Here is a 27,453-nt window from a genome sequence, read left to right on the forward strand (position 1 = left end):
GAAAATTCTGGAATTGCAGTATAGTGAATTTCTCTGGCTCTCTTTCCCAAGGCTCAATGAGTAAGTCTGGGTGGTCCACACTGTCCTTGCCATGACTCACTCACTGCAGTCAGGCTTGCGGGTACTAACATGCAATTCTAGGACAACATTGACACTAGCACTGACATTTTAAAATTCATTCTCCCAAGTAATAAAAAAAATATATATATATATATACACATAGAGAGATCTGCAGCTGTACTAATTACTTCAAATAGCAGCAGACAAAGAAAACAAGCACTTGCTTGCTTCATAAGTTTAAATTCATTTTAAGTTTGCCGTATTATATTTAAAAATTAAAAAAATATCAACTTACTATAAACAATTTAAAATATGTATAATAATAACTTTATGGTCAAACATTTGAATAGTCTATGAAAACAGGAGATACTTTAATGTGACATTTCTGTTTAGGTTTTGTTCATGATTTTTAAATCTGTTTTTTCCAAGAAAATACTTGTATTATTTTATGGCAACTAATTTTGTTTAGGGAGTTCTTCATCACAAAAATACTTAATTACAGGGGAGTTAAAGAAAAGCAAAAAGAAATGGGAAACAAAATGGCTTTTCCTCCACTTGTTACTATTCTCTTCTTAAAACATTCTGTACATACATTATCTGAACCTTCTGAACCATTTACAAATTGAGTTTTCAAAAATTGGGAAAAGAAGTGTAGAGTCTAAAAGTGTTATTTTATACACTGACTATACAATATACATTGAATGTACACACACACATCTTAAAGATAAGGTTCTCCAAAGGTTTTTCGACACTCCATCACCCCTGTACTTGGTGGTCTATCACAGTTGTGCGTACTCTTGACTTGACTAGGTGTGAGACGATCATATGCAATCTTGTACTCTTTATCAAAAGCATCTGCAAAAATTCATAAAGAAATAAAAGAATAAAGAAATTTATGTTTGACACTGACAATGATCAAGTTTCTATACTACAGGACCACAAAATTAGAGGCCAGGAAGGAACCTCTAGTACATTTCTGCCATCCAAGTTACCACAGCTAGACTGCATAGACCAGTGAAACTTAAAAGTTTCAAGATACAACTTTTAATTTTACCAAGTATAGATGTTAAAACCACCAAATACTATACACATTTGCTTTTGTATCTTGCTTTTCATATTCAATAAAAATGGTAAAAATAACAGCCTTTTTTCCACCAGGATTAATGAAGTTTTGCCTATACTTTTATATTAGTCCTTTTGTAGTTTCATTATTTACATTTTAATTTTGCTCTGGCTGGAACTTGTTTCGGTTTACAGGTCTTAAGCTTCCTATTATGGGAATACATTTGGGAAAATCTAAAGATCACCATGTAACTATTTTTTTTCTCTTTCTCATGAAAGAAAAGATTAATTAAACTATGGATTAAGGACATCCACATGTAACAAAAGGGAGAATACAGGTTTACAAGTTTCAGTCTAAAAATAGTGCTAACTTTCTGCTTATTTTATTTTTTTTTTGGTTTTTGGCCAGGGCTAGGCCCGAACCCACCACCTCCGGCACATGGGACGGGCGCCCCACTCCTTGAGCCACAGGCGCCGCCTGCTTATTTTTAACACATACTGGAGAAAATTTTGTCCCCTAGAGATCCAAATGAGGTATGAATTATGACTGAATGTCACTAAGATCTCCTATTTCTGCTCTGAGGAGCTGACAGACATCAAATGTCTCTGAAATAGTGCCACAGTGATGCCCATGAAGGCTGATTTGAGTTAAGGGTCAATTGCATGAGCAATTGAGTTTCTCCAATTTAGAGGTCCAGAATCCTTTGGACTTTCAAAGAAATGCAGCCTTTGGCAGGGGTCTAGAGTAATATGTGAATATGCTCTGAGCTATTTTTTAAAATTTAACACATAAAATCACCATATAGCCCAGAAATTCAACTATAAGGTATGTACACAAAAAATAAAAAATAAAATTTATATAGTCATACAAAGATTCTTGTGTGAAAACTTATAGCAGCAATATTTATAATAACCAAAGGTAGATATAATGCTAATATCCATCAAATATTTAAGAGAAAAATTCTATATGATTTTTTACAATATATCCATATAAGGAATACTAATTGCCCATCAAAGGGAATGAAATGATGATTCATGCTTCAACCAAAATGAAATCCAAAATCATTAAGCTAAGTAAAAGAAACCATATCCAAAAGACCACATAATTTATTATTGCACTCATTAGAAATTTCCACAATAGGCTAACCTATAGATATAAAAAACAGACTAATGTTGTCTAGGTCTAGTATAATAAAGGAGAGTGAATGCAAACAGAATGCATCTTTCTTTTAAAGGAAAAACTATTTTAAAGTTACATTGTAATTATAATTTCTAACTCTGTAAATGTACTAAAAAATTCAGAATTTTACACTTAAAGCGTGATTATATACACGCTTATATATTTATATATATAAAAATTCTTTATGTATACTGAATACTAAGGCTTTATTAGATAATATGACATGCAAATCTTTTCTCTCATTTCATTTTCTTGATAGTGTCCCTTGATGTATGAATGTTTTTAATTTTGATGATGATTTACTTTTTTTTTTTTTTTTTTTTTTTTTTTTGTGGTTTTTTTTTTTTGGCCGGGGCTGGGTTTGAACCCGCCACCTCCGGCATATGGGACCGGCGCCCTACCCGCTGAGCCACAGGAGCCGCCCGATTTACTTTTTTTTTTGTTTGTACATACTTTTATGGTGTCACATTTAAGAAACCATTGCCTAATCTAAGGTCAGAAGATTGACGTTTCTTTCTTTTCTTTTTTAAATCTCATGCTTTAATTAATTAATTGATTAATATATTTATTTGCAGGTTTTGGCCAGGGCCAGGTTTGAACCCGCCACCTCCGGCATATGGGGCCAGTGCCCTATTCCTTGAGCCACAGGTGCCTCCCCCTATGTTTTCTTTTCTTTTTTTTTTTCCTATGTTTTCTTTTAATGCACATGTATGTTTATAATTATTATATCTTCTTGGTGGACTACTCTTTTATCATTATAAAATGTTCCTTTTGTCTCCAGTACAGTACACTTTAAGACAGTTTTTGTCTTAGTTATCCCAGCCTTCTTTTGAGTACTATTTGTATGGAATATCTCTTTCAATCTTTTTTCTTTCAAGCTATTTTTGTCACTGAATCCAAAGTGTATCTCTTTTATATAGTGTATAGTTAGATCATATTTTTAAAAAATTAATTCTTCTAATCTGTCTAATTGAACAGTTTAATCTGCTTACATTGAATGTAATTATTATTATTATAATTTTTTTGAGATAGAGTCTTAAGCTGACACTCTGGGTAGAGTGCCATGATGTCACAGCTCACAGCAAACTCAAACTCTTGGGCTCAAGCGATTCCCTTGCCTCAGCCTCCCAAGTTGCTGGGACTGCAGGTGCCTGCCATAATGCCCAGGTATTTTTTTTGTTGCAGTTGTCATTGTTGTTTAGCAGGCCTGGGCTGGGTTCGAACCCACCAGCCTTGGTGTGTGTGGCTGGCGCCCTACCCACTGAGCTACGGGTGCCACCTAAATGTAATTATTAATAATTTAGGATTTACACCTTCAACTTTGCTATTTGTTTTCTATTTCTTAATTTTTCCCTCTAGTCTTCCATTACTGGCTGCTTTTGTGTTAACTAGGTATCTTCTAACGTACCATTTTAATTCCCCTATCATTTCTTTTACTATATATTTTTGATTCCTGACTATTCCTGCATATTATTTTTATTTTTTCTAGTTGAACATGAAAATCATTGGTCAAGTTTCTTATTTTTAATAGTCTCATCTTTCAAATCATTAAGGTAAACAACAAATATTCACAAATCATTAAGGTAAACAACAAATATTCACAAAATTCTGTTCGAAGTTCCCTGGCTGCAATTCCAATTTAAATCTATCCATTCTTTTCCTCTTTTTAATGGAAAAGGTAGCTCAACACATTCATATGATATTTGTTTATAAGCAAAATTAGAGGTTAAACATATCTACATTTCCTTTAGCCCTCCTCATCAAATATGCCTTGATTTTTTATTATATCATAACTGTGTATATTACTGCATTTATGGGGTACAATGTGCTGATTTTATATACAGTTTGGAATGTTTACATTGAAATGGTTAACATAGCATTAATTCTAAATAATTTTTATCTTTCTATTGGAACCTCTCCAAATTTTTCCAACTTTATTTCAACTAAGTGATCGGCAATTTAATGTGACTTCCAAGTACAGTGTTCCTTGATTACATCTGTCTGGGTTATACTGTTCTTTTTTTTTTTTTTTTTAAAGAGATGGGGTCTCCCTCTATCACCCAGGCTGGATACAGTAGCATGATCATCGCTTACTCTCACCTTTAATTCTTGGGCTCAAGTGATCCTCCCACCTCAGCCTCCCAAGTAGTTAGGACTATAGGTGTGTACCACCATGCCTGGCTAATTTCCTTTTTTTTTTTTGTAGAATAGGAGGTCTCCACATGTTCAAGCAATCCTCTCAAAGTTCTACAAGTACAGGTGTGAGCCACGGGTCTGGCCCATACTTTTTTTTTAATAAACAAAGATACCAAACATTGATTTCTATTTGGCTTGAATTTATAAGTTAAATATGTAAAAGCCACTTTAGTGTAAGCCAATTTCTCACCCCTGTGTTCTATATGAGCAGATTTATTTTCTAACCAAATCAGTCTCTTTGTACTTTAAATATTTATTTATTTCAAATATTATCCTTATCTAATAATTCCACTCCGTAAGATGCTTTCATTTCACCCACACATACTTTTGCTGTCAAATTGTACAATGTCTCTCTTAGCATCAAGACTGACAATTCCCAGTGGCACAGGTCACCTCTGGACAGCATCATCTGATACCTAACCTCTTCAGATACCCAATTAGGGATGGCTGCTCTTAGTTTTCTACTTCATTCACTAACTCCTACTTTCTCTCCTTTTCCTCAGAGAACTTGTTGGGAAGCCAGCATCACAGATAGAGTCCTTGTTCTCTATTCATGCTTCACCTGGTTTAAGTGACTCATGATAGTGCCTATGCTTATTAGACATCATTGTCATTTTGACTCTAATAAATGGCTGTGGCACTTTAAAAGTCAACTGAAGTGCTGATGCTCAAGAAGTAGACTTGTTTTTATTAAGACCAGTGTAAAATCATCTAATAGAACTATGACCTATGATGTTTATTCTCTCGTTAACTGGTAAGTAGGCTTAAGTAGGTCACCCAAGTCACGTACTATCAAGTCAGATGAATTTTATATATCAATTATCATTTACATTAACCTAGTCACCATATTATAAATTCCCAAACAGAAGGCCAAAACTTTGCTTGAGTATCTCAGTGCCTGTTAGCCATCTAAATTAAGTCTACTACTAATTTTTTTCTTTCTGCCTACCAGGGACCATTTCTGTCCTTTCCTAAGATTTGGAACTAGAAACTTAAAAGAGGCCAAGCATAATAATTAGAAGAAGATGATCAAACAAAAAAGCTTGGGAACTCCTAAAATACATATTTAACTACCTTATATTCCCTCTGAACAAGCTTAATGTCATTAATGATATGATTATAAGCAAGGGATTAGAAAAATTAAGACTGCTTGGTTAAAATATGGCTATATTATTTACTGTGAAACCTGAGATTTAAGTTACTAAACCTTTCAGATGCTCACTATTCTCAATAATAACATGGAAATGGTAATGGTATGTATCTTATAGGACTTTGGGGAACGTTACATGAGAGAATACATAAAAACACTTGCTATGGTGTGAGGCACACAGTAAGCCCTCAAAAAAAGTTGACTTTTACTTTGAGATATCATCTAACTCCAGTAAGATTAGCCCACATCACAAAATCCCAAAACCAGAGATGTTGGCACGATGTGGAGAAAAGGGAACACTTCTGCACTGCTGGTGGGAATGCAAACTAATATGGTCCTTTTGGAAAGATGTTTGGAGAATACTTAGAGATCTAAAAATAGATCTGCCATTCGATCCTATAATTCCTCTACTAGGTGTATATCCAGAAGACCAAAAATTGCACTATAACCAAGATATTTGTACCAAAATGTTTACTGCAGCCCAATTCATAATTGATGAGTCATGGAAAAAACCCAAGTGCCCATCGACCCATGAATGGATTAATAAATTGTGGTATTTGTATATCATGGAATATTATTCAGCCATAAAGAAAGATGGAGACTTTACCTCCTTCATGTTTACATGGATAGAGCTGGAAAATATTCTTCTTAGCAAGGTATCCAAAGAATAAAAGAAAAAGTACACAAAGTACTCAGCCCTAATATGAAACTAATTTATAGCTTTCATACGAAGGCTACAACCCAATCTCAGTACAAGAATATGGGGAAGGGGGCAAGGGAGTGGAAGGAAGGGAGGGGGAGGTAGAGAGGAGGGAGGATTGGTGGGTTCACACCTAGGGTGCATCTTGGAAGGGTGCAGGCGAAGTTTACTAAGTGAAGAGTATAAGGGTTTGAACACAATAATTAAGAAAATGCCATGAAGGCTATGTTAACCAGTTTGGTGAAAATATTTCAGACTGTATATGAAACCAGCACATTGTACCTCATGATTGCATTATTGTACACAGCTATGATTTAATAAAAAAAAAGTTGACTTTTATAATTTATCAATATTATTATTATCACCATGACCAAAGTATCAAAGTACTTTTTACAGTACATCAAAACAAGATCAAAGAGATAATTCTTCTAATAAATAATTTAATATTAATGTAATCACAAATTAAAACTATTAATATAAAAACACTTTGAAAACAATACCACTCTATATAAATACTATGATCACATATAATGCTGAAATTACCTATGTCAATGTTCTCTCTTCCCAGTGCCACAAGTGACAGAAATAGTATTTCTCTGTATAAACTCCTAGTGGGGAAGAGATGTGGAGAAAATATTAGTATCTATGTAGTCTCTTTGTGTTTTACGAAAGTTTTTATGCTAATATAAGTGTGACATATCCTAACAAATTACTAAGCAAAAAATATGAATCTTCTTAAAGGAACTTACCTCTGTCTTTTAAAATGTGGGCACTTATTCAGTGTTTCTAAAATCTGACTCATTGGCCCATAGACGTCATTCATTTTAATGCTTTTTACTATACTTTTCAGTAGTTCCTGGTTAAATGAGTTATCACTTTTTTGTAATAAATGGACCATTGGATATTTCTGGGCTGTAAAAGAACAAAAGAGCAGATGAAGGAAAATACTCTATGAGGAAAGGAGAAAAAAAATGAAGCAGCAACTTACAGGTATTAAAGAAATAACAAAGCACTAAAAATAAATTAAGAGAACAGATAAACGAACAGAAATCTAAAACTGAAGAAAGCAAAATAGGAAAAAGACAGACAAATAAAAACCAAAAAGGCCTAAAGCTTGTTGTGCTATTGAATAGGCAATTACTAAAATTACTGTTTCCCTTAATACAACCCTTGAAATTCTATATGAGTAGCCTGGGATGGAAATAAATAAGTAAAAAGAAGAAATGGGGACAAACAATGAGCTGAAAGCCAAACTCTACAAAACACAACCAACCCTGCTATCACATACATAGCATCCCTAAAAAAACAAAAACAAGAACAACAAAAAAATTTTAACCTCCACAGAAGGTAGCACTAAAAAAATCAAACTTAACACTCACTCTCAAACAAAAGAGTACGATTTTGACCTGTAAGACAAAAAGCAGTAAAGCAAAAAAAAAAGTTAGTAGGTGATTTAAAGCAAGTAGAGATTACTCTAATATGAATGTATGAAGTCAGCATTCTATGAAGGTACTTACTGTGGGCATTCCAGAGGATGTACAAGGGCTGTCCTGGGTCCTGATGTAATTTCATATTGTCCCATAACATTTGTATCAAAACATATTTACTATCCTCAGACATACAATGGCGGGGAATCTGTGTTGAAGACCAAACATTCATTCATAATCTTTTTTTTTTTTTTTGCAGCTTTTTGGCCAGGGCTGGGTTTGAACCTACCACGTCCAGCTTATGGGGTCAGCGCCCTACTCCTCTGAGCCACAGGCGCCACCCCATTCATAATCTTTACATAAAGATTATTTGGTAATAATTTTTTGGTAAATATTTTATAAAATTCTTATAAATATTTTTAGGATTTATGCGTACAAGAGTACAGAAAATTACTGATTTATATATACTTGATGTACCTCCTTGATGAAGGAAGACTGGCTGAGTTGAGAAGCTAATGATCGCCGGGCGCGGTGGCTCATGCCTGTAATCCCAGCACTGTGGGAGGCTGAGGAGGGAGAATCACTTGAGCTCAGGAGTTCGAGACTTGCCTGAGCGACAGTGAGACCCCGACTCATGAAAAAAATGGAAAAACCCAGCCGGGCGCCGTGGTGAGTGCCTGTAATCCCAGCGGCTTCTGGAGGCTGAGACAGCGGGGTGGCCGCAGCCCAAGTCTGAGGTTGTGGTGAGCTACCACGCCCACTGCACTCTGCTCAGGGGCATAGGGTGGGACCCTGTCTCAACAAAAAAAAAAAAGAGAAGCTAATGATCTCTAAAGTAGCACATTTAGCAAAGCACTTGAGATCAGTGAGAAAGGGTACCATGAAAAGCTAATCTTGCCCCTGCTCATGAATGAGAGTCCACAGACAGATAAATCCTGGAGTCCCATTCTATAATTTAGCATCCAAGACCCCAGCCCAGATAACTCTTACTGACTTAACATCTTTGTCACTTGTTTATGATATAATGAAAATCCAAAGCACATGCTCACCATAGGCATCAAGTACAAGAATGGAAAAGACAAAATTCTTATTACAGACTGCCATGTGGCAGCGGCAGCATGTGAAGAAGTAAAAACACTTTATATGACAATGTATCAAAAATACAAATCAGGCTTGGTGCCCGCAGCCCGTGGTTAGGGTGCTGGCCACATACACAGAGGCAGGTGGGTTTGAACCCAGCCCGGGCCAGCTAAACAATGACAACTGAAACAACAACAAAAAAATAGCCAGGCGTTGTAGTGGGCGCCTATAGTCCCAGCTACTTGGGAGGCTGAGGCAAGAGAATTGCTTAAGCCCACGAGTTTGAGGTTGCTGTGAGCTGTGATGCCATGGCACTTTATGGAGGGCGATATAGTGAGACTCTGTCTCAAACAAAACAAAATAAAACAAAAATACAAATCAACAAATAAACTAATTGCTTAAATGTTCAGCAAAACATCAAAGTAAAGGAATGAAGAAAATGGTAACACTTGCTTGCAGTATGAATTATAATAGTCTGTCCTTATTTGGGGGGATATAATCCAAGACCTCCAGTGGACGCCTGGACAGCAGATAGTATTGAAGATTGCATATACTATATTTTTCCTATTCATATATACCTATGATAGGGTTTAATTTATAAATTAGGCACAATAAGAGATTAATTTTTATTATTTTCTTATTAATAATAAAATAGGGACTGCCTGAACACAGGAACTGTGATAGCATGACAGTCGTTCTGATAAGCAAGATGGCTCCTAAGTGATCAATGAGCAGGTAGAGTATACAATATGGAACACTGGACAAAAGGATGATTCACATCCCAGGTGGGATGACAGGAGATTTCATTATGCTATGAAGTATAGCACAAAATCTAAAATATATGACTTGTTTATTTATGGAATTTTCCATTTAATATTTTCAAATTGCAGTTGACTACAGATAACTGAAACTGCAGAAAGCAAAACTACATACAAGAAAGGGACACTACTGTACAGACATCCTTGCAAAAAAATGTTAGACTCAGCCAGGTGTAGTGGCTCAAGCCTGTAATCCTTGCACTCTAGGAGGCTGAGGCAGATAGATTGCCTGAGCTCAGGAACTGGAGACCAGCCTAAGCAAGAGCGAGACCCCCATCTCTACTAAAGAAATAGAAAAATTAGCCAGGTGTTGTGGTGGGCACCTGTAGTCCCAGCTGAGGACTGGGGCAAGAGGATCACTCAAACCCAGGAGTCTGAGGTTGCTGCCCAGGGCAACAGAGTGAAACTTTGTCTCACACACACACAAAAAGTCAGACTTGTTTTTGAAGGGCACAAGAGATATGAGTGGTGCTAAATCAACAAAATCCTCTCATAAGAGTCATTTCCAGTTTATTCTTGAATCTGTAACAAAAATTCAAGCACATGTTGTGTAAATTTTAGAAGGAGGCTAAGAAAAGACTTTGTCTTAGGCCAGGCATGATGGCTTGTGCCTGTAATCCTAACATTCTGGGAAGCTGAGGCAGATGGACTGGTTGAGATCAGGAGTTTGAGACCAGACTGAGCAAGAGCTAGACCCCATCTCTACTAAAAATAGAAAAACTAGACTTTGTGGTGGGTGCCTATAGACCCAGCTATTTAGGAGGCTGAAGCAAGAGCCAGGAAAAAAAAAAAAGAATTTTGTCTTAATTTCTATACTGTAAGAAAAAATTATTTGTGAATGAACTAAAATAATTCTACTTATCTAATTATTCAGATGGTTATTAAAAACAAACCTTACTTTTTAATCATTAGGAATATGCAAGTATTACAATGGTGACAGAAGAATTGCCTTTTAGTTAATTTTTACTCTCATACCTTTGAATACTTGTTACAATGTTCAGAAGAAAGAATCAATCCAGGTAAGTTACTGGGCAAGTCAAGACGTCTAAAATACCACACTAGGTTCCAAAAAACAATTGGATGATGGTCCACAAAGTCTGCCACTGTTATTGCATGATCGCCTTCATTTTCTAATAAGCTTTCAAGTTCCTTCCATACCACTAAAGGACTAAGATACGGAACAGTGACAGGATCTGGGCTTGGAAGATGCCATTCTAATCCTAAAGAATCCTGTTGAATAAATAAAAACCATAAATAGCAAAGGCAAGAATGATTAACACTAACCCATGTTTAAAGAAAATTCCTGTCAGGCTGTGGTGGGAACAGATGTCTAATGGATACTACGTGTTAAACCGTGTGTATCTGTGGAATAATCAATCTCCAGTGTGCACACCTTTGACTACAGCTGCAGAAGTGTTCCTCTAGACAAAGTTGTGACTCAATTTACTCTGGATAAGGGCAGAAACGGTTCACATTCCATTATTTGTAAAGTTACCTGCTGTTGCTTTCATTATTTTGCTACACTCATTTTATTTGTATTTAAATGTTTTAGGCAACCTAAGAACAAATGTAAAAGAAAAGATGCAGTAAAAAGAATTGCTTGATATCCATTAGTTTATGTATATCAAGCACGGCAGTAAAACAACAAAAACCCATGTATTTAACTTTTTTTAGGTTTTTTGCTTTTGTGATTTTTTTTTTTTGATACTTGCCTAACATGCATGTACTGTAAAAAAATAGTTAACAGGGAAATAACTTGAGATGATGGCTAGCTTTGTTTAAATGTCTTATGAAATTTTCATGAACAAGCCAAGCATAATTGTTAAGAACACGTGTATTAAGTTCATGTAAGTGGAATAAAAGTTTTATGAATGGACTTTTCAAAAAAAAAGAAAATTCCTGTCAGTGGGCCAGGCACAGTGACTCACACCTATAATTTCAGCACTTTGGGAAGCCAAGGCACAAGGATTGCTTGAGGCCAGGAGTTTGAGACCAGCCCCAGCAACATAGCAAGACCCTGCCTTACAAAAAGTTAAAAAAAAAAAAAATAGGTGCAGGGTGGTGTGCCTATAGTCTCTGCTACCCAGGAGATTGAGGCAGGAGAGTCGCTTGAGCCCATGACAGTGCACCACAACCCCAGGGAACAGAGTGAGATCCTGTGTCTCAAAAAAAAAAAAGAATTCCTTTCAATTATTTTCATATGAGTAGAGAGGTAGTATGATTGTATCATGGGATAAAAGACTCTTCTTGGTAATAATAAAATTGAAGCTAATTAGGCTATTTAGAACAAAGGGAACAAAATCACATGTAAATGATCAATTTCTAAATTAGAAAAAACACCAAAAATACATACCGTAGCTCCTTGTAAAGTTGCTGGCAGGCTGCCTGTAGTAACTAGGTTCTGTCCTCCAGTGTCCTCCTTATCCAAGAGGCCGCAAGTACTAATGCTCCTGGCCATTGGAAATATGGGACATTTCGACACAGCTGTTTTTGATCTATTAGCAGGGATCTGAATACTTTGGGCACAGGTATTTTCCTGCGGTTTGGATTTGCTTAGGCATTGAAAAAAGAAAAAAATTATATCACTGTCTAGATCTACTTTATTTCATCTAAAAGAACCATGTTCTCTCTTTAGAATCAGAGCTGGACACAGTAAAATAAATCAAAGGAAATATGTTACTCAGGCTTCAGCTGGGAAATAGGATATATTTTTAAGTAGCATAGTTATTCTAAATTTTCCTTTTATCAAGTGAACTTTAAATACACAAGATTCATTCATTTATTTAAAACTCTTAGTGGACTTTTATACAGCAACAAGCAGAGAAAACAGGCACACACTCCTTCAGGAGACACAACCTAGTAGGAGACAAAGTTAAGGGCTAAAATAGACCTATGATGAAAGATGGTACACACACAGATTTTTTTTATTTCACTACTTAAATATTCAAGATCAAACAGGTTACATTAACCTGCCAGTATTATGTAGGCATTTCTGTGCATATGCAGCTACTAATATGGCTTTATCTGTCCAGCTATATACATAGCTTATTTAGCACTTTGACAAAATAGAGCCAATTTCTGCATTTAAGTATAGATTTACTTATATTAGGCTTACTTTATAAGTCTTAGTTTAATTTCAAAGTTCCTATCTATATTAACTCCAAATGTTTTCTTAAGTTACTACATATCCCTAAGAAAAAGATTAAATATTCTAAAGTAGAAGTTAGTATTGCCTTAATTCCTGAAGAGGTGGAGATAAGAAAAAGATGGTCATTATAAACTTTAAGTGTCCGAGAAGTTTTTTTGGCTCACTCCTGTAATCCTAGCACTCTGGGAGGCTGAAGCGGGTGGATAGCTTGAGCTCCCGAGTTTGAGACCAGCCTGAGCAAAAGCGAGACCCCGTCCTAACAAAAAAAAAAAAAAAAAAGAAAGAAAAACTGAAGCAATTGGATGGCTTGAGCCCTAGAGTTAGAGGTTGCCATGAGCTATGATGCTATGGCACTCTATCCAGGGCAACAGCTTAAGACTCTGTCTCAAAAAATAAATAAATAAATAAATAAATAAAATAGTAGTAAACATTATCTATCATATATACACATACCAAGTTAAACTCTGGGGATTAACAAAGCGTAACATATAACTGTTCATATTTAAACATTTGGTTATTGAGAATTTTAATATTGCTTTAATTAGGAGTAACAATTTAAGATTATGAATCTATTATTTGTAGAAACTTAAACTTTGAAATGGTCAGCAAATTTTTCTGTTGTATTTCTAAAACATGTAATATATGCTGTTAAAATATAGTTCCACATAATCATAATTACCTATGGAGATCAAAATTCCCCTGAACAGAAATAGCAGATGTGTCAAGACTGGAGGCTGATGTTGAAATGCAGGATGGCCTTATTTGACTCGAAAAGGAGGATGGAAAGTGTATATTTTCTGTAGATGGGCTTGACTTCAAAAAGTATCTGTAATGTGAATCAAAAAAGATTTTTTTTTTTAGGAAAGAGATCTTCTAGGAAACATGATCCTTAAACATTCAGGAAAAAACCCCATATATTACCTTCCAGGTCGTCTTAAATCTCTTATTTCAATATTCAGAAAGGGTAAGAAAAGATTGCCACAGAAAGGGCATGTAGTATTGAGATTTGAATCATCTGCTGTCCAGCCAGCCATGATTTCCTCGTCATGGACGAGACAATCACAAGTTCTACACCGAGAGCAACTTGAAATGAGAACCTGTGGGAGAGGACACTTTATAAAGCAAGCTGGTCAATGCATATCATGAAATGAAAATCATTTCAATTTGTAATTCTATTGGAAAATTCCAACTCAGAAGGATTCTGATGTTATAAACAAAAACTGGATTACATTCAGTATATTATATATTGTACTCATCTTTAACTAATTTTCAGCTAAATCTATTCCAAAATTTTTGCCAGTAAGGGAAACTTGCATTTAGTGAGCATTTTTCTCCACTACTACTATTACAATATGATATGCCATGGTTTTATTAATGGAAAAGTAAATTATTATTTTTTACTCAAAATACTCAAAACGGGTATTTATAATTACATATTAGAAATCAGTGCTACTGTAAGTATGTTTGCCAGACTAGTGCTGGTTCACAAATACTTACTGGTTTGTAAAAGGATTAGTAAAGAAAAAGATTAGTAATACAAATACTTAGTAAAGAAAGTGTGTAATCAATGCATTTTATGAGTATCAGCTATAACACCTTAGAAATTAAACAAACAACCTAGTTTGTCACTATAGACAGTTTAAGAAGTACTGCTATAGATAACTGTAAATGCTGTCATTACATTAACAAAATACATAAATTCCAAAAGCCACCAGAAAGTTTGTAAACTGTAACAGTGCTCATCATCTATTTTTTAGCCGTATGCAAATTAGTGTAAAATAGCAACCACACTCACAAATGTATTTGGAAACAATTTTAAAAGAAAAAGTAGGGGAAAATTTTAAAATGTAAACATGTAACTTTTTCACTGTAAGAATGTGGGATAGGCGGGTGCAGTGGCTCATGCATATAATTCTAGCACTTTGGGAGGCAGAGGCAGGTGGATTGCCTGAGCTCAGGAGTTCGAGATCAGCCTGACCAAGAGTGACACCCCATTTCTACTAAATATGGAAAAATTAACTGGGTGTTGTGGTGGGCACCTGTAGTCCTAGCTACTTGGGAGGCTGAGGCAAGGGCATTACTCAAGCCTAAGAGTTTAAGTTTGCTGTGAGCTATGAAGACACTATGGCACTCCACCCAAGGCAACACAGCAAGATTCTGTCTCAAAATGAAAAAAAAAAGAATGTGGGATATAAGAGCATGTTTTGCAGAGATCTACATCAAACTGACACAAAGAATGAAAAATATGACGGAAGAAGTTGGCAACTTAGTGCCAAAACTACTCCCTATATCCTCACCTAAAAAGTGTGCTTGCATAGCAAAATTGACTATTTATGATGTGAAATAAACATACAAAGGGAACATACATGTAACAAAAAAAAATACAAATACTGAATATGAAAATGCTTTTGTAGTTAAATCTCAACATCAGCATGAAACTGTCCTAATAAAGTAGTATGACTTAAATAATCTGAAATACTGGATATCCAAGAGCTGTATTTTAACTTTATTCAGATGCAATACATCTTCTGAAATTTTAGGTGCTGTGCATTTAACTTTTATTACTATATCTGGGAACAGTAATATTTAAGCAAACTTTATAAAGTAGTACATGAAGATTCTCTTTTGAATAAAATTGTACCTCCATCGCATAGTTCTGGAAGATATTTGTATTACTTGGGTTGAAGGAAGATGTCACTTCTGATTTCCCAGATAAGGCAAACTTTGACAGAGATCCTGTTCATTGTTGAAAACAAAAAACAAAACCATTAAATCAAAGAGAATGGATATGAAATATTTTTATTTCCATAAATTTTCTGATAAAATGTTAATCTGTTCTAGTCAAAATGTAAAGGCAATTTAGGAAAAATAAATAAATAATGAAAAAAATCTTTTCAATGCATGCACTTTTGAGTACAAACCCCAAGGAAATGTGTTCTAATTCTACTGATCCCTACATATTAAGTGTACTCATTCATTACTCAGTCATTAAGCACTTTGCATACACAGGCTAGAAAGCACTCCAGTCATTAGTAATACTATTGCTTTTATTTTTTCATGTTTAAAATATAGGAAAGTATATATTGCAGGTCCAAGGTCTAAAGAGTATAAAACAGTGAATCTTAATTTTAAATTATGAAAAGATTTAGTGACAATTCTCTACTTATAAGGATCTTTTAAGAACTGGTATAGTAATCTTGCTCTTAAAGCATTAGGGAAGAGTTCCCAAGTATATTCTTAAGACCAAAGAGATACTAGTAAGTATTAAAACAACAACAAAAAAGTAGGAGGAAATCCGTGGTCAAATCAGTTATTGACAGTGGCTGTACCTTGTTAAAAACTGGAGATAATCTATACTTTCTCAATACATGCTTTTCCTGTCATTACTAAATTTTATGAATGAACACTAGTATTTTCATAAATATAAAGGTGAAAAAACTAATGGTGTAAACTACCAGTTCACAAGAAATAGAGTGGATACAAAAACATTCTAAACACCACCATGGGGATGCCATCAGTATGATCCAGACTAATGACTTGATTCAGAAAATAAATGACTAGGAGAAAAAACAGATAGCTTCAGACTCAGAGTCATCACTGGCCCTAGTCCCTGCCATACAAAGATGCCATAGAAAGAGAGAGAGAAAGCTAAAGCCTCACACTATCCTTTAAGATGCTTAGAGCTAGAGGTAAATTTATTCTTCCCTTGATGCTTCCCCCCAACAATATCTGTAATCCTGTCATAGCTAGCTCAAAATTGCTTTCTAATACCTTCTGTTAACCTTGACTAATACAATCATTTATGTGGGCAGCCTACCTTTTGTAGCTAATTAATCTACAGCACAGAATATTCATTTTAATGAATACAAATCAGGTTGGGTAATGTGGCTCACGCCTATAATCCCAGTACTTTGGGGAGTCAAGGTGGGAGGACTGCTTAAGGCCAAGAGTTCAAGAGCAGCCTGAGAAACATAGTGAGACCCTGTCTCTACAAAACAAATAAAAATTAAAAAATTAGCTGGGTGTGGTGGTACATACACACCTGTAGACCCCGCCACTTTGGAGGGTCCCTTGAGCCCAGAAGTTTGAGGCTGCAATGAGCTGTGATTGTGCCACCACACTCTAGCCTGGGCAACAGACTAAGATCTTATCTCAAAAAATACATACATATGCATATATAAATCAGATTGTAAGTTTGATTTTACTTGCTTAGACAACAAACTATTCTTGTGTGTTGGAGAAAAAAAAGGAGGTGGGCTAATCACTTGATTTCTTCATAAATATAGTAGATGGTGAGAGAAAAAAAGGATAGGAGGGAAAACAAAAAGAAAGAGAATTAATCAACCAAATGTAACATGTAGACTATGTATAGATCCCAATTTGAACAAATCAACAATAAAATGAACATTATGAGATGGTTGTGAAAATCTGAAACTTAATAAATATTTGACATGGTATATGATAAATATCACATTTATAAAAGTATGATAATGGTTTTACAATTATGTTTTCAAACTGAAAGCTTCACAAAAGACACATATCATATGAATCCATGAAATGTTCAAAAATGGCTGAGCTAAGCTATGGTGTTAGAAGTTAAAGTAATGTTTACCTGTGAAGGGGACAGACATGGACTCAAGGAAGGGTTCTAGCTGATATGAAACTTGTTTCTTGCACTGAATACGTATTATTTATGTGTACTCAATTTGTGAAATTTATTTACAATCATAACAGGGTACACATTGTAAGTTATACTTTAATAGTTAAAAATATAAATAACATAAAGTCTTTTATTTTAGAGATACATACTGAATATTAATAAAATTATATGTCATCTGAGATTTATTTTACAATAATCCAATGGGGAAAGAAAAACTGTTGGCAGCAGGAAACAGGCATAAATAAAATATGATCAGCCATTTGCTGATAACTATTGAAGTTGAGAGAGGGATATACATGGGAGTTCATTATGCTAGTCCCTCTACTTTTGTACATGTCTGAAAATTTCCACAAGAAAACCTTTTTTGAAAGAGCAAAAGGAACAATTGAAAAAATATATTAGATCCACTTCTCACACCACATGCCAGAATAAATTTCAAGAGGATCAAATACGTTTTGATCAAATAACTGGGTCACGGTTATTTTACATGGCCCTGCACTGAGTGGTTTTTACATTTTGAACTGTTGTTTAAGAAAATGATAGTATAATTTATTATATGACTCACTAACGAAAAATTCTGCTGACTCCAGAAAATGATAAAAAGGAAACTAGATAAGGATCAGAAGGAAACACTGGTGAATTCCTTCATAACCTAAGGAAGGAGAAAGATTTCCTAGCAACTCAAAATCCAGAAGCAACAAGGGACAAGACTAATAAATTTGAAGATATAAAGTTGAAAGAGTACACATGTCCAACCCCCCCCACACTAAATTTGACAAACTTGGATATACTACTTATAACTTATATAAAGACAAAGGGTTAATTCCCTAATATAAAAAGAGGCACTAAAACTTAAAAAGAAAAAAAATAAAGGACCAACAATTGTAATATAGGCAAAAGACAGTCCACAGAAAAATAAATACAAATGGTCCTTAAACAAATAAACAGATTCTCAACTTTATTTATATAAAAGATTATAAATGAAAACTAAACTGAAACACATTCCTCACCTATCAGATGGCAAAAATCCAAGTTTGCCAACATATTTTGTTGACAAGGCTGTGGGGAAATAGGTACTCTCATATACTGCCAGTGGGAATGCAAAATAGCCTGATGAAGGGAACTTGGCAATATCACTTCAAGGAAGAATTCTGAAGTATCTTCCAAAGATACACTGGTAAAAATATAATATGACATACATGCATTATAGCATTACAAAGACTGGAAACTTAATGTCTATTAATAGGGAAGAAGTTAAAATAAATTATGATACATCCATGCATAATACAGAAGCTTATAACTTTGTACTACGCAAAAATGAATGGAGAGTTGTGATGCTATGAAATGATTTTGGATATACTGAGTGAAAAAAGCAAGGGGTGGGATAGTTCACAGTATGTTGCTTTTGAGTAAGAAGAGAGGGAGGTAATAAGAATATATACATATATATATTTATATATATACATACCTATGACTATTTTTTTTTTAAAGCAACAATGGAAGGATAAATCAAAACGAATAAAAATGGTTGCTTCCAGGGACAGGGAGAAAATTGGATAAGGGGGTGGGTATGGAAGCTAGACTTCTTTGCAAGTGCATTGGTTTTACTGTTTTGACTTTGGAACTATGCAAATCTTTTACAAAACTAAAAAAAAATCATTAAAAAAGTAGAGGTACTACAATTTAAAAAAATTACAAATCAAGTGCACTATAACTAAACTATATGGACAAACCTTCTAAAGAGGCAGAAGTTTCTAGGTTTGTTTGGCTGAGATCAACTCCCTTAGTCGCTGAAGTGGCACTGGTCTCTTGGGAGGAACTGGCTCCTTCCAACTCATGGCAAACATCTTCATCTGTTAAAGAGGTAGATTCAGAATCCTGGCCTCCCACTGAAGAAAGACTGGTACGATCAGAACTTTGATCCTAAGGATATAATTATAAGCTTAATTTCCTTCACATTTTAAGTTAATTATTTTAAAAGTCAGTCACTTCTAGGAAAGAAGAAACACCCATGATTTTTACTACTCAGATAATCAATTGAATCAGCATCACAATTTCTAGAGGAAAAAAACAACCAATTTTACAAAGCCATGCTAATTTGGGCAAACATGTGCTGGAAATCAATTTTTAAGAAATCATTTTTTAGTGCCAGCAGAGTATATACCAGTTAGTAAGATAACCTTGTTGACTTTTAATCTTCATTTATTGTTAATTTTCCTTTCTGTCAAGGAAAGGCATCTGATCTAAAATAATACCATTAGAATTACATTTTATTCTTTTCCACAATAATTCAAGTTTCAAAGATATATATTCCTAGTTTTCATTTTTGAGAACTTTGAAATAATTTTTTTCTGGCTGTATTAATAATACATAAGAAACTTTGGTAGATATAGATTTTTGTATGAAAAAGTTTTTTAAAAATACTTATAATTCTGCTATCCAGATAATCTAACTTATTTTTTTCTAGTATGTGTGTGCCTATGATTTATTTATTTATTTATTGAGACAGAGTCTCACTATGTTGCCCTCAGTAGAGTGCCGTGGCATCATAGCCCATAGCAATCTCAAACTCTTAGGCTTAAGTGATTCTCTTGCCTCAGCCTCCCAAGTAGCTGGGACTACAGGTGCTTGCCACAATGCCTGGCTATTTTGTTATTGTCATTGTTGTTCAGCAGGCTTAGGCTGGGTGCGAACCTGCCAGCACTGGTATATGTGGCCGGCACCCTAACCATAGAGAGACGGGTGTTGAGCCCCATCATTATTTTTAATCATATAGGGCTTTAACTATTTTTTTGTGGAAGAAAAATTTTAATTGCTGTTGCAGAAAATATCATTATAAAGTAGAAATTGTCCCAAGAACATTAATAAAGAATAAGTTTGAGAAACTGGAGGTAACTGGACATAAAATTCTGGCAGCAGTTTAATAGAACAGACCCAGATAGTTTGGCTGAGGCCAACACCTAACGAGGACGAAAGCTTTGTCTGTGGGGAATTTTGGAGGATACCTGGAAAAATATTATACTGTCATAAACTAAATTGAATTGTTTTCACAACTGTTGTAAAGTTCCATATAGTAAAAGGTTTTTTCTACAGGCACTTCAATTTCACTACAAGAGTAGTATAGAATACCTAGACACAGAAGACAGCATTCAGGCAAGATTATCTAACTCTTTGATATAATAATGCATACAAGTCCCAAAATGATCACACTATCATTACATTTAGGGCTTTCTGCAACTACAAAATGGTGGTTATAGAAAGCATGGCCCCCAGTATTAATATCTAGAAGGCAGCTACCACCTTCTACACGTGTTCTCTCTTTGCATTTTCTCTTCATTTTCTTAATTCTGCTGTTGTTGCTGCTTCTTAGCAAAACTGGAAAAACAAAATTGTAATCATTGAGCATAGCACTCTGACAATCAAGATGTTTAAAGCCTTCAATCCTCTGGGGGTGAAGAAAGCACTGCGTGACATTTAGAACTCTGATTAATAAACAAGGTGGTCACAAATTTTCCTGGCTTGAAGACTTCCACAACTTTCCTAATCAGGTCATCATAAGAGGTCTGATTTCAGTTTGTTTCAAAGCTAACATAAGAAAATTCTGGTTCTGGAGTGATGTGAATAGTCCAGTAAGCTCCATACCATTTCATTCCATTCCTTGAATACCCACAAGGATTGAACAACATGACATCGATGACAGAACCCAGTATCAGGTCATGATTTCTATTCTCAAGAGTGATATCCTTTGCAGTAATACCATCTTTCATGTAGAACTGTCCATAACTGATGAGTCAAGCTCACTCATCAGAATTTCCAGGGTTTGATCTGGCTGACTGATTACTCTCTGGGAAATTCAACAGTCAGAATTCTTACAAACGGGCCGGGCATGGTGGCTCACACCTGTAATCCCAGCACTCTGGAAGGCTGAGGTGGGTGGATTGCTTGAGCTCACAGGTTCAAGACCAGTCTGAGCCAGAGTGAGACCTTGTCTCTTAAAAAAAGAAAAAATAGCTGGGCGTTGTGGCAGGCACCTGTAGTCCTAGCTATTCAGGAGGCTGAGGCAAGAGAATCACTTGAGCCCAAGAGTTCGAGGCTGCTGTGAGCTATGACAGCATAGCACTCTACCAAGCGTGACAAAAATGAAATTCTGTCTAAAAAAAAAAGAGAATTCATATGTCCCATACAATATGCTTCTCCATTTGGAAAAATTGTATTTAGAAACACTTTTCCTTCCTGTAAATTCCACTGTGTATACCCTTGGTGAGAAGGCTTCATAAAATTCTTATGAGAATAAAAGGAACTTTCAATTGTGTCATACCTACTGTAATCCCTAACAAGCTTCAACAGGGGAAAATAGGGGAATCAGTGCTTTCAGCACAAGGGTGGTACCACGTCTTCAAAATGAAACATCTCTTGGAGACAAATATGCTAATCTCACTGAGCATACAGGCTTTCTGCTTGTCACTTTTAGTCATACTTATGATTGAAAAACAAAAATGTCTTCTCCTTTCACAGCCACAGCAGATTGGCCCAGCTGTTGTTACTAAAGTTCAGGTTCCTTTTTTTGCTATAATTTTATATTAACTTTTTTTTAAAAAAAGGACTAATAACATTTTCCCAGCTTCTTTCTGTGAGCGAAAATTGAATGTGAGTCTGTTGGAAATAGAGGCAGATACAGTTCAGTCTCTTGTAGTCCGCTGCTTCCCTGTTAGGGAGAGTAGAGCAAGTGCCAACTAATGTGACTGGCCATACCGTGTAAGCCAACGTTTTTATGTAGTAAAATGTTTTTCTGGTGTTTTAGACCCTTCTGTGTAAGTATAGTAAAATCTTTTCATCTAAGAGTTGTAAGGTTTGTATCTTTCTAAGAAATCTTTCTCTAAATTGATAAAAATATTATCTTTTAAAAAATACTTTTACAGGGCGGCGCCTGTGGCTCAAGGAGTAGGGCGCCGGTCCCATATGCCAGAGGTGGCGGGTTCAAACCCAGCCTTGGCCAAAAAATACTTTTACAACCCTTATTACCAATCTGAAATTCAAAAAAAAGAAAAATATAACTTTATAATTTTGCATTTAGAAATCTAATCCACCTAGGATTTTTTTTGTTCAGCACTGGGTAGGAATCTGACTTTTCCCCAAATGGATAACTAATATACCAATATATATTGTGTTCTTCACTGATTTGAAATGCTATTTTTTCATATGACAAACTTCTACATATACAGTTTTATTTCTGAATTTTCCTCCATTCCACTGATCTATTTATCTCATTTTGGCATTAATTACTATGCTGTTTTAATTATAGCTTTAGTATTTGTTCTGATATTTTATTGTTTTATTTTTTTGAGACAGAGTCTCACTCTATTGCCCAGGCTAGAGTGCTGCAACATCAGTCTAGCTCACAGCAACCTTAAATTCCTAAGGCTCAAGTGATTCTCCTGGCTTAGACTCCAAAGTAGCTGGGACTACAGGTGCCCACCATAATTCCCGGCTAATTTTTTATTTTTTATTTTTAGTAGAGACAGGGTCTCACTCTTGCTCAGGCTTGTCTCAAACTCCTGAACTGAAGTGATCCTTCCACCTTAGCCTCCCAGAGTGGTAGGATTACAGGCTTTAGCCACCTTATCTAGTCTGTTATTTTTAAGTACAATCCCACAGTTTTATTTTTCAAAAATTTGATTATTCTCATGCATTTCTCTTTTAGATCAACTTTAAAGCAGCTAATTATGGTTTATTTTTCAGTCACCCTGGAACTTAGTTTTGTTTTTAGTTTTTAAATGTCAGACTACCCTTACTACATTGAGAACTGATACCTTTACAAGAATGAATCTATCACTAAATTATGTCCTTACGTAAAGTATTACAGTTTTATTCACATAGATATTATACATTTCATGTTGGTTTTGCTTCTAGTCATTTTATGTTTGTGCTATAGTGAACTGGCTCATATGTTTCAATACTTTTCTAACTGGCGATTGTCATATACGGAAAAGTTATTTTTAAATGTTTACCTTCTTTCTAGCCCCCTTAACTGATTTAAATGATTTTTTCAAAGATAGTAATCTCATTTATGAGAATACTGAGTTTTATTAATACTTTTCTTGTATGTCAGATTCTTGAACTCCTGGCGTCAAGCAATCACCCTACCTTGGCCTCCCAAGGTGTTGGAATTAACAGGTGTGAGCCACCACACCTGGCCTTATTAATTCTTTTACAATGGTTTTATCTCTCATTTCTTTTCTTTGTCTTTTGGCATTGTTGGAATAGCTGGAATATTGTTGAATAACACAGATATTAACATAACTTCCTTGCCTTGTTACTGACTTTGAGGGAAATGAGTATGATGTTTCACTGGTAAGAATCATTTGCTGATACTCTTATCAAAAAACTTTATTAACTTGCTTTCTATTCCAGCTAAGAATGATTTTAAGTTGGGCATCAAATTTTTATTAAATCTTTTCTGGGCATTCATAAAAATAACTATCCATTCATACTTATCAATAAAAGACTAAGTTGATAAATACATTTAATTAGTGTGAGTTTCCTCAGCCATTGTAAAAGTCTGTTTCCATGATAAGCCTCTCCCTTTAATGGCAGAGATGAATGTGAGCATTTCAGCAGGCAAGACACTCAGTGAATGGATGGGAAATAGGAAGAAAATCTATAAAGGAGAGTCAAAGGAAGGAAGGTTTTACTTTGGTTGGTAGATATTTCAGTATACTTTAAGTAGAGCGGAGCTTTCCAACAACAAAAAGTTCTGGGCTGATTATGAAATTTTTTGTTTTGAGACAGGGTCTTGCTCTGTTGCTGAGGCTGCAGTGAAGTGGCACCACCATAGCTCATTGCAACCACAAATTGCAAGCACAATCCTCCTGCTTCAGTCTCCTTTCAGTATACTTTAAGTAGAGCGGAGCTTTCCAACAACAAAAAGTTCTGGGCTGATTATGAAATTTTTTGTTTTGAGACAGGGTCTTGCTCTGTTGCTGAGGCTGCAGTGAAGTGGCACCACCATAGCTCATTGCAACCACAAATTGCAAGCACAATCCTCCTGCTTCAGTCTCCTTAGTAGCTGGGGCTATAGGGGCCCACAACGCCTGGCTAATTTTTTTCCATTTTTAGCAGAGACAGGGCCTCACTCTTGCTCAGGCTAGTCTTAAACTCCTGGCCTCAAGCAATCCTTCTGCCTTGACCTCCCAAAGTGCTATGATTGTAGGCATGAGCCACCAGACCTGGCCCTTGATTACAGAGTCTTGGAATTACCTTGAACCCTATTTTTCTTCTACCTCATCTCAATGCCTATCCTTAGAATCTCTCCTTCACTCTTAGTCCTCACAGATTTCACACCATTTTACTCTAATTTCCTAGTTAACCATTACTGTTAAGAAGAAAAGCAGTATCTAGCCTAACTATTCCATGAGAAGTCTTTTAATGGCCTACTCATTTGGGCTTCATTAAGAACAGCTCTTATTGGGCCAGGCACGGTAGCTCATGCCTGTAATCCTAGTACTCTGGGAGACTGAGGCGGGTGGATTGCTTGAGCTCATGAGTTTGAGACCAACATGTGCAAAAGCGAGACCCTGTCTCTACTAAAAAAAAAAAAAAAAAAAAATAGAAAAACTGAGGCAAGAGGATTGCTTGAGCCCAAGAATTGGAGGTTGCTGTGAGCTATGACGCCATAGCGCTTTACCCAGAGCAACAAAATGAGACTGTCTCAAAAAAAAAAAGGAAAACTGGCCTATTTTTAATATTGTTGTGTTTCAAGGAATAGGGAGGCCTGAGGATAGAGCACATGCCAGGAGAACGGCCAGTTGGTGGAGTAGTGAGAATACACATAATTATAGATTAAGTCTGCCATCTTATATGGGCATAGCTCATGGTGCCCCCAAACAATTACAATAGTAACATCAAAGATTACTGATCACATATCACCATAACTTGTATAACAATGACGAAAAAGTTTGGAATATTGCAATAATTACCAAAATGCCATATGAAGTGAGGACATGCTATTGGAAAAATGGCACTAATAGACTTTTTGGACACAGGGTTGTTACAAACCTTCACTGTAAAAAATGTGAAGTGCAATAAAGCAAAGAGCAATAAAATGAAGTATGCCTATACTAGGCTTTAAAAACGTTATTTATGTTAATCTTTAAGTTAATTCTACTGGACTGGGCCTAGTGGCTCACACGTGTAATACTAACACTTAGGGAGGCCAAGGCGGGTGGATTGCTTGAGCTCAGGAGTTCAAGAATAGACCCTATCTCTACTAAAAATACAAAAATTAGCCAGGTATGTTGGAGCACACCTGTAGTCCCAGCTACTTGAGAGACTGAGCTAAGAGGATCACTTGAGCCCAGGAGTTTCAGGTTGTTGTCAGCTATGATACTACAGCACTCTACCCAGGGCCAAGAGGATCACTTGAGCCCAGGAATTTGAGATTGTTGTCAGCTATGATACCACAGTACTCTACCCAGGGCGACTGAGTGGGAATCTGTTTAAAAAGCAAAACAAAACAGGGCGGCGCCTGGGGCTCAGTGAGTAGGGCGGGTGGCAGGTTCAAAGCCAGCCCCGGCTGAACTGCAACAAAAAAATAGCTGGGCGTTGTGGTGGGCGCCTGTAGTCCCAGCCGCTCGGGAGGCTGAGGCAAGAGAATCATGTAAGCCCAAGAGCTGCAGGTTGCTGTGAGTCGTGTGACGTCATGGCACTCTACTGAGGGCGGTAAAGTGAGACTCTGTCTCTACAAAAAAACAAAACAAAACAAAACAAAACTTCTCTATTAAGAGAAAGTAGCAGTATCAAAGTGGGGACTATCTGATTATTAGTGATTCTCTTTTTCTTACTACTCAAAATCTGTCAACTTTGTTGTTCTTTTTAAAGAATCAGCTTTTGGTTTAATTGATATATTCTATCTTTCCAGTTTTATTGATTTCCTTGTCATTATATTTTCTTGTTTCTACTTTATTCTTATTTGTCTCCATTTTTAAGGTAAAACTATTAATTATTAACTTTAAGTGATTTTTCATTTCTAATACAGCATTTAAAGCTGTAAGATCATCTCTAAGTACCTCTTAGTTGTATCCCATAATTTTGGTATGCTGTAGTTTTTGCTCATTGCAGTCAAATGACATTCTAATTTTCTTTATGATTTTATCTTTGATTCATGAATTATTTGGGAGTGTGAGTTTTCCTTGATCTCTTATTATTAGTGACTTTGAATAAATTTCATTGCATTTTTTAAAAAAGAAAACCTCTCCAAGGTATAATTCACATGTCATAAAATTCACTCATATTTGGTATACAATTTAATAATTTTTATAGTAAATTTACCAAGTTTTAGAACATTTCTAATTTTAGAACATTTTTACCACCCTAGTAAGATACCTCACACCTTATTTAATCTCCATTCCCTCCCGAGCCTCAGGTATCTGTTAATACTAATCTGTCTCTATAGATTTGCCTTTTTGGGACATTTCACATTGATTTAATTTCTTTTGTATCTGGCTTCATTCACATAAACATGTTTTTATGATGTTCATCAATTTTTTAGGCATGTATCAATATTTCCTCCCTTTTTATTAATGAATAGTATTCCTCTATATAAATATGTATATCACATTTCACCTATTTTCCAGTTGATCAAAATTTGGGTTGTTTCCACTTTTGGCAATAATGCACAATGTTATAAACATTCACATGCAAATTTCTGTTCAAGCTACACTTTTTATTTCTCTTGGGTAGATATGTAGGAGTGAAATTGTTGAGTCATATTTTAAATTCATATTTACCTTTTAAAGAAACTCCCAAGTTGTTTTCCAAACTGGCTGTGCCATTTTACATTCTCACAAGCACTATACCAGGATTCCCATTTTTCCACATCCTCTCCAATATTTGTTATTGTCTTTTGGATTGCAGCCATTCTAATAGTATGAAATGGTATCTCTTTATGGTTTCAAATGGCATTTCCCTAATGAC

The 27,453-nt window shown here is 35.4% G+C and overlaps 1 protein-coding gene and 1 pseudogene across 6 annotated transcripts in view; both read right to left on the reverse strand.

The window, feature by feature from the left end:
• Positions 1–292: 292 nt before the first annotated feature.
• Positions 293–27,453, reverse strand: part of DENND4A (DENN domain containing 4A) — a 170,854-nt gene continuing 143,693 nt past the window's right edge. For 3 of the 6 annotated variants that reach the window (XM_053593946.1, XM_053593945.1, XM_053593944.1), the window contains 11 exons: positions 19,215–19,404; positions 15,463–15,557; positions 13,743–13,918; positions 13,501–13,647; positions 12,027–12,225; positions 10,649–10,903; positions 7,866–7,983; positions 7,728–7,754; positions 7,098–7,260; positions 6,892–6,956; positions 293–915 (listed from right to left, as the gene is read on the reverse strand). In XM_053593946.1, the coding sequence (XP_053449921.1) occupies positions 779–915; positions 6,892–6,956; positions 7,098–7,260; positions 7,728–7,754; positions 7,866–7,983; positions 10,649–10,903; positions 12,027–12,225; positions 13,501–13,647; positions 13,743–13,918; positions 15,463–15,557; positions 19,215–19,404 (1,572 nt within the window). In that variant the 3' untranslated portion in view covers positions 293–778. The remainder of the gene's footprint in view (positions 916–6,891; positions 6,957–7,097; positions 7,261–7,727; positions 7,755–7,865; positions 7,984–10,648; positions 10,904–12,026; positions 12,226–13,500; positions 13,648–13,742; positions 13,919–15,462; positions 15,558–19,214; positions 19,405–27,453) is intronic. The other 3 variants (XM_053593949.1, XM_053593948.1, XM_053593947.1) reach the window with 1 other exon arrangement.
• Positions 20,777–27,397, reverse strand: LOC128587688 (S-adenosylmethionine decarboxylase proenzyme 1-like; annotated as a pseudogene).

The sequence above is a fragment of the Nycticebus coucang genome, chromosome 6 (assembly GCF_027406575.1).
Source record: "Nycticebus coucang isolate mNycCou1 chromosome 6, mNycCou1.pri, whole genome shotgun sequence".
Classification (NCBI taxonomy): Eukaryota; Metazoa; Chordata; class Mammalia; order Primates; family Lorisidae; genus Nycticebus; species Nycticebus coucang.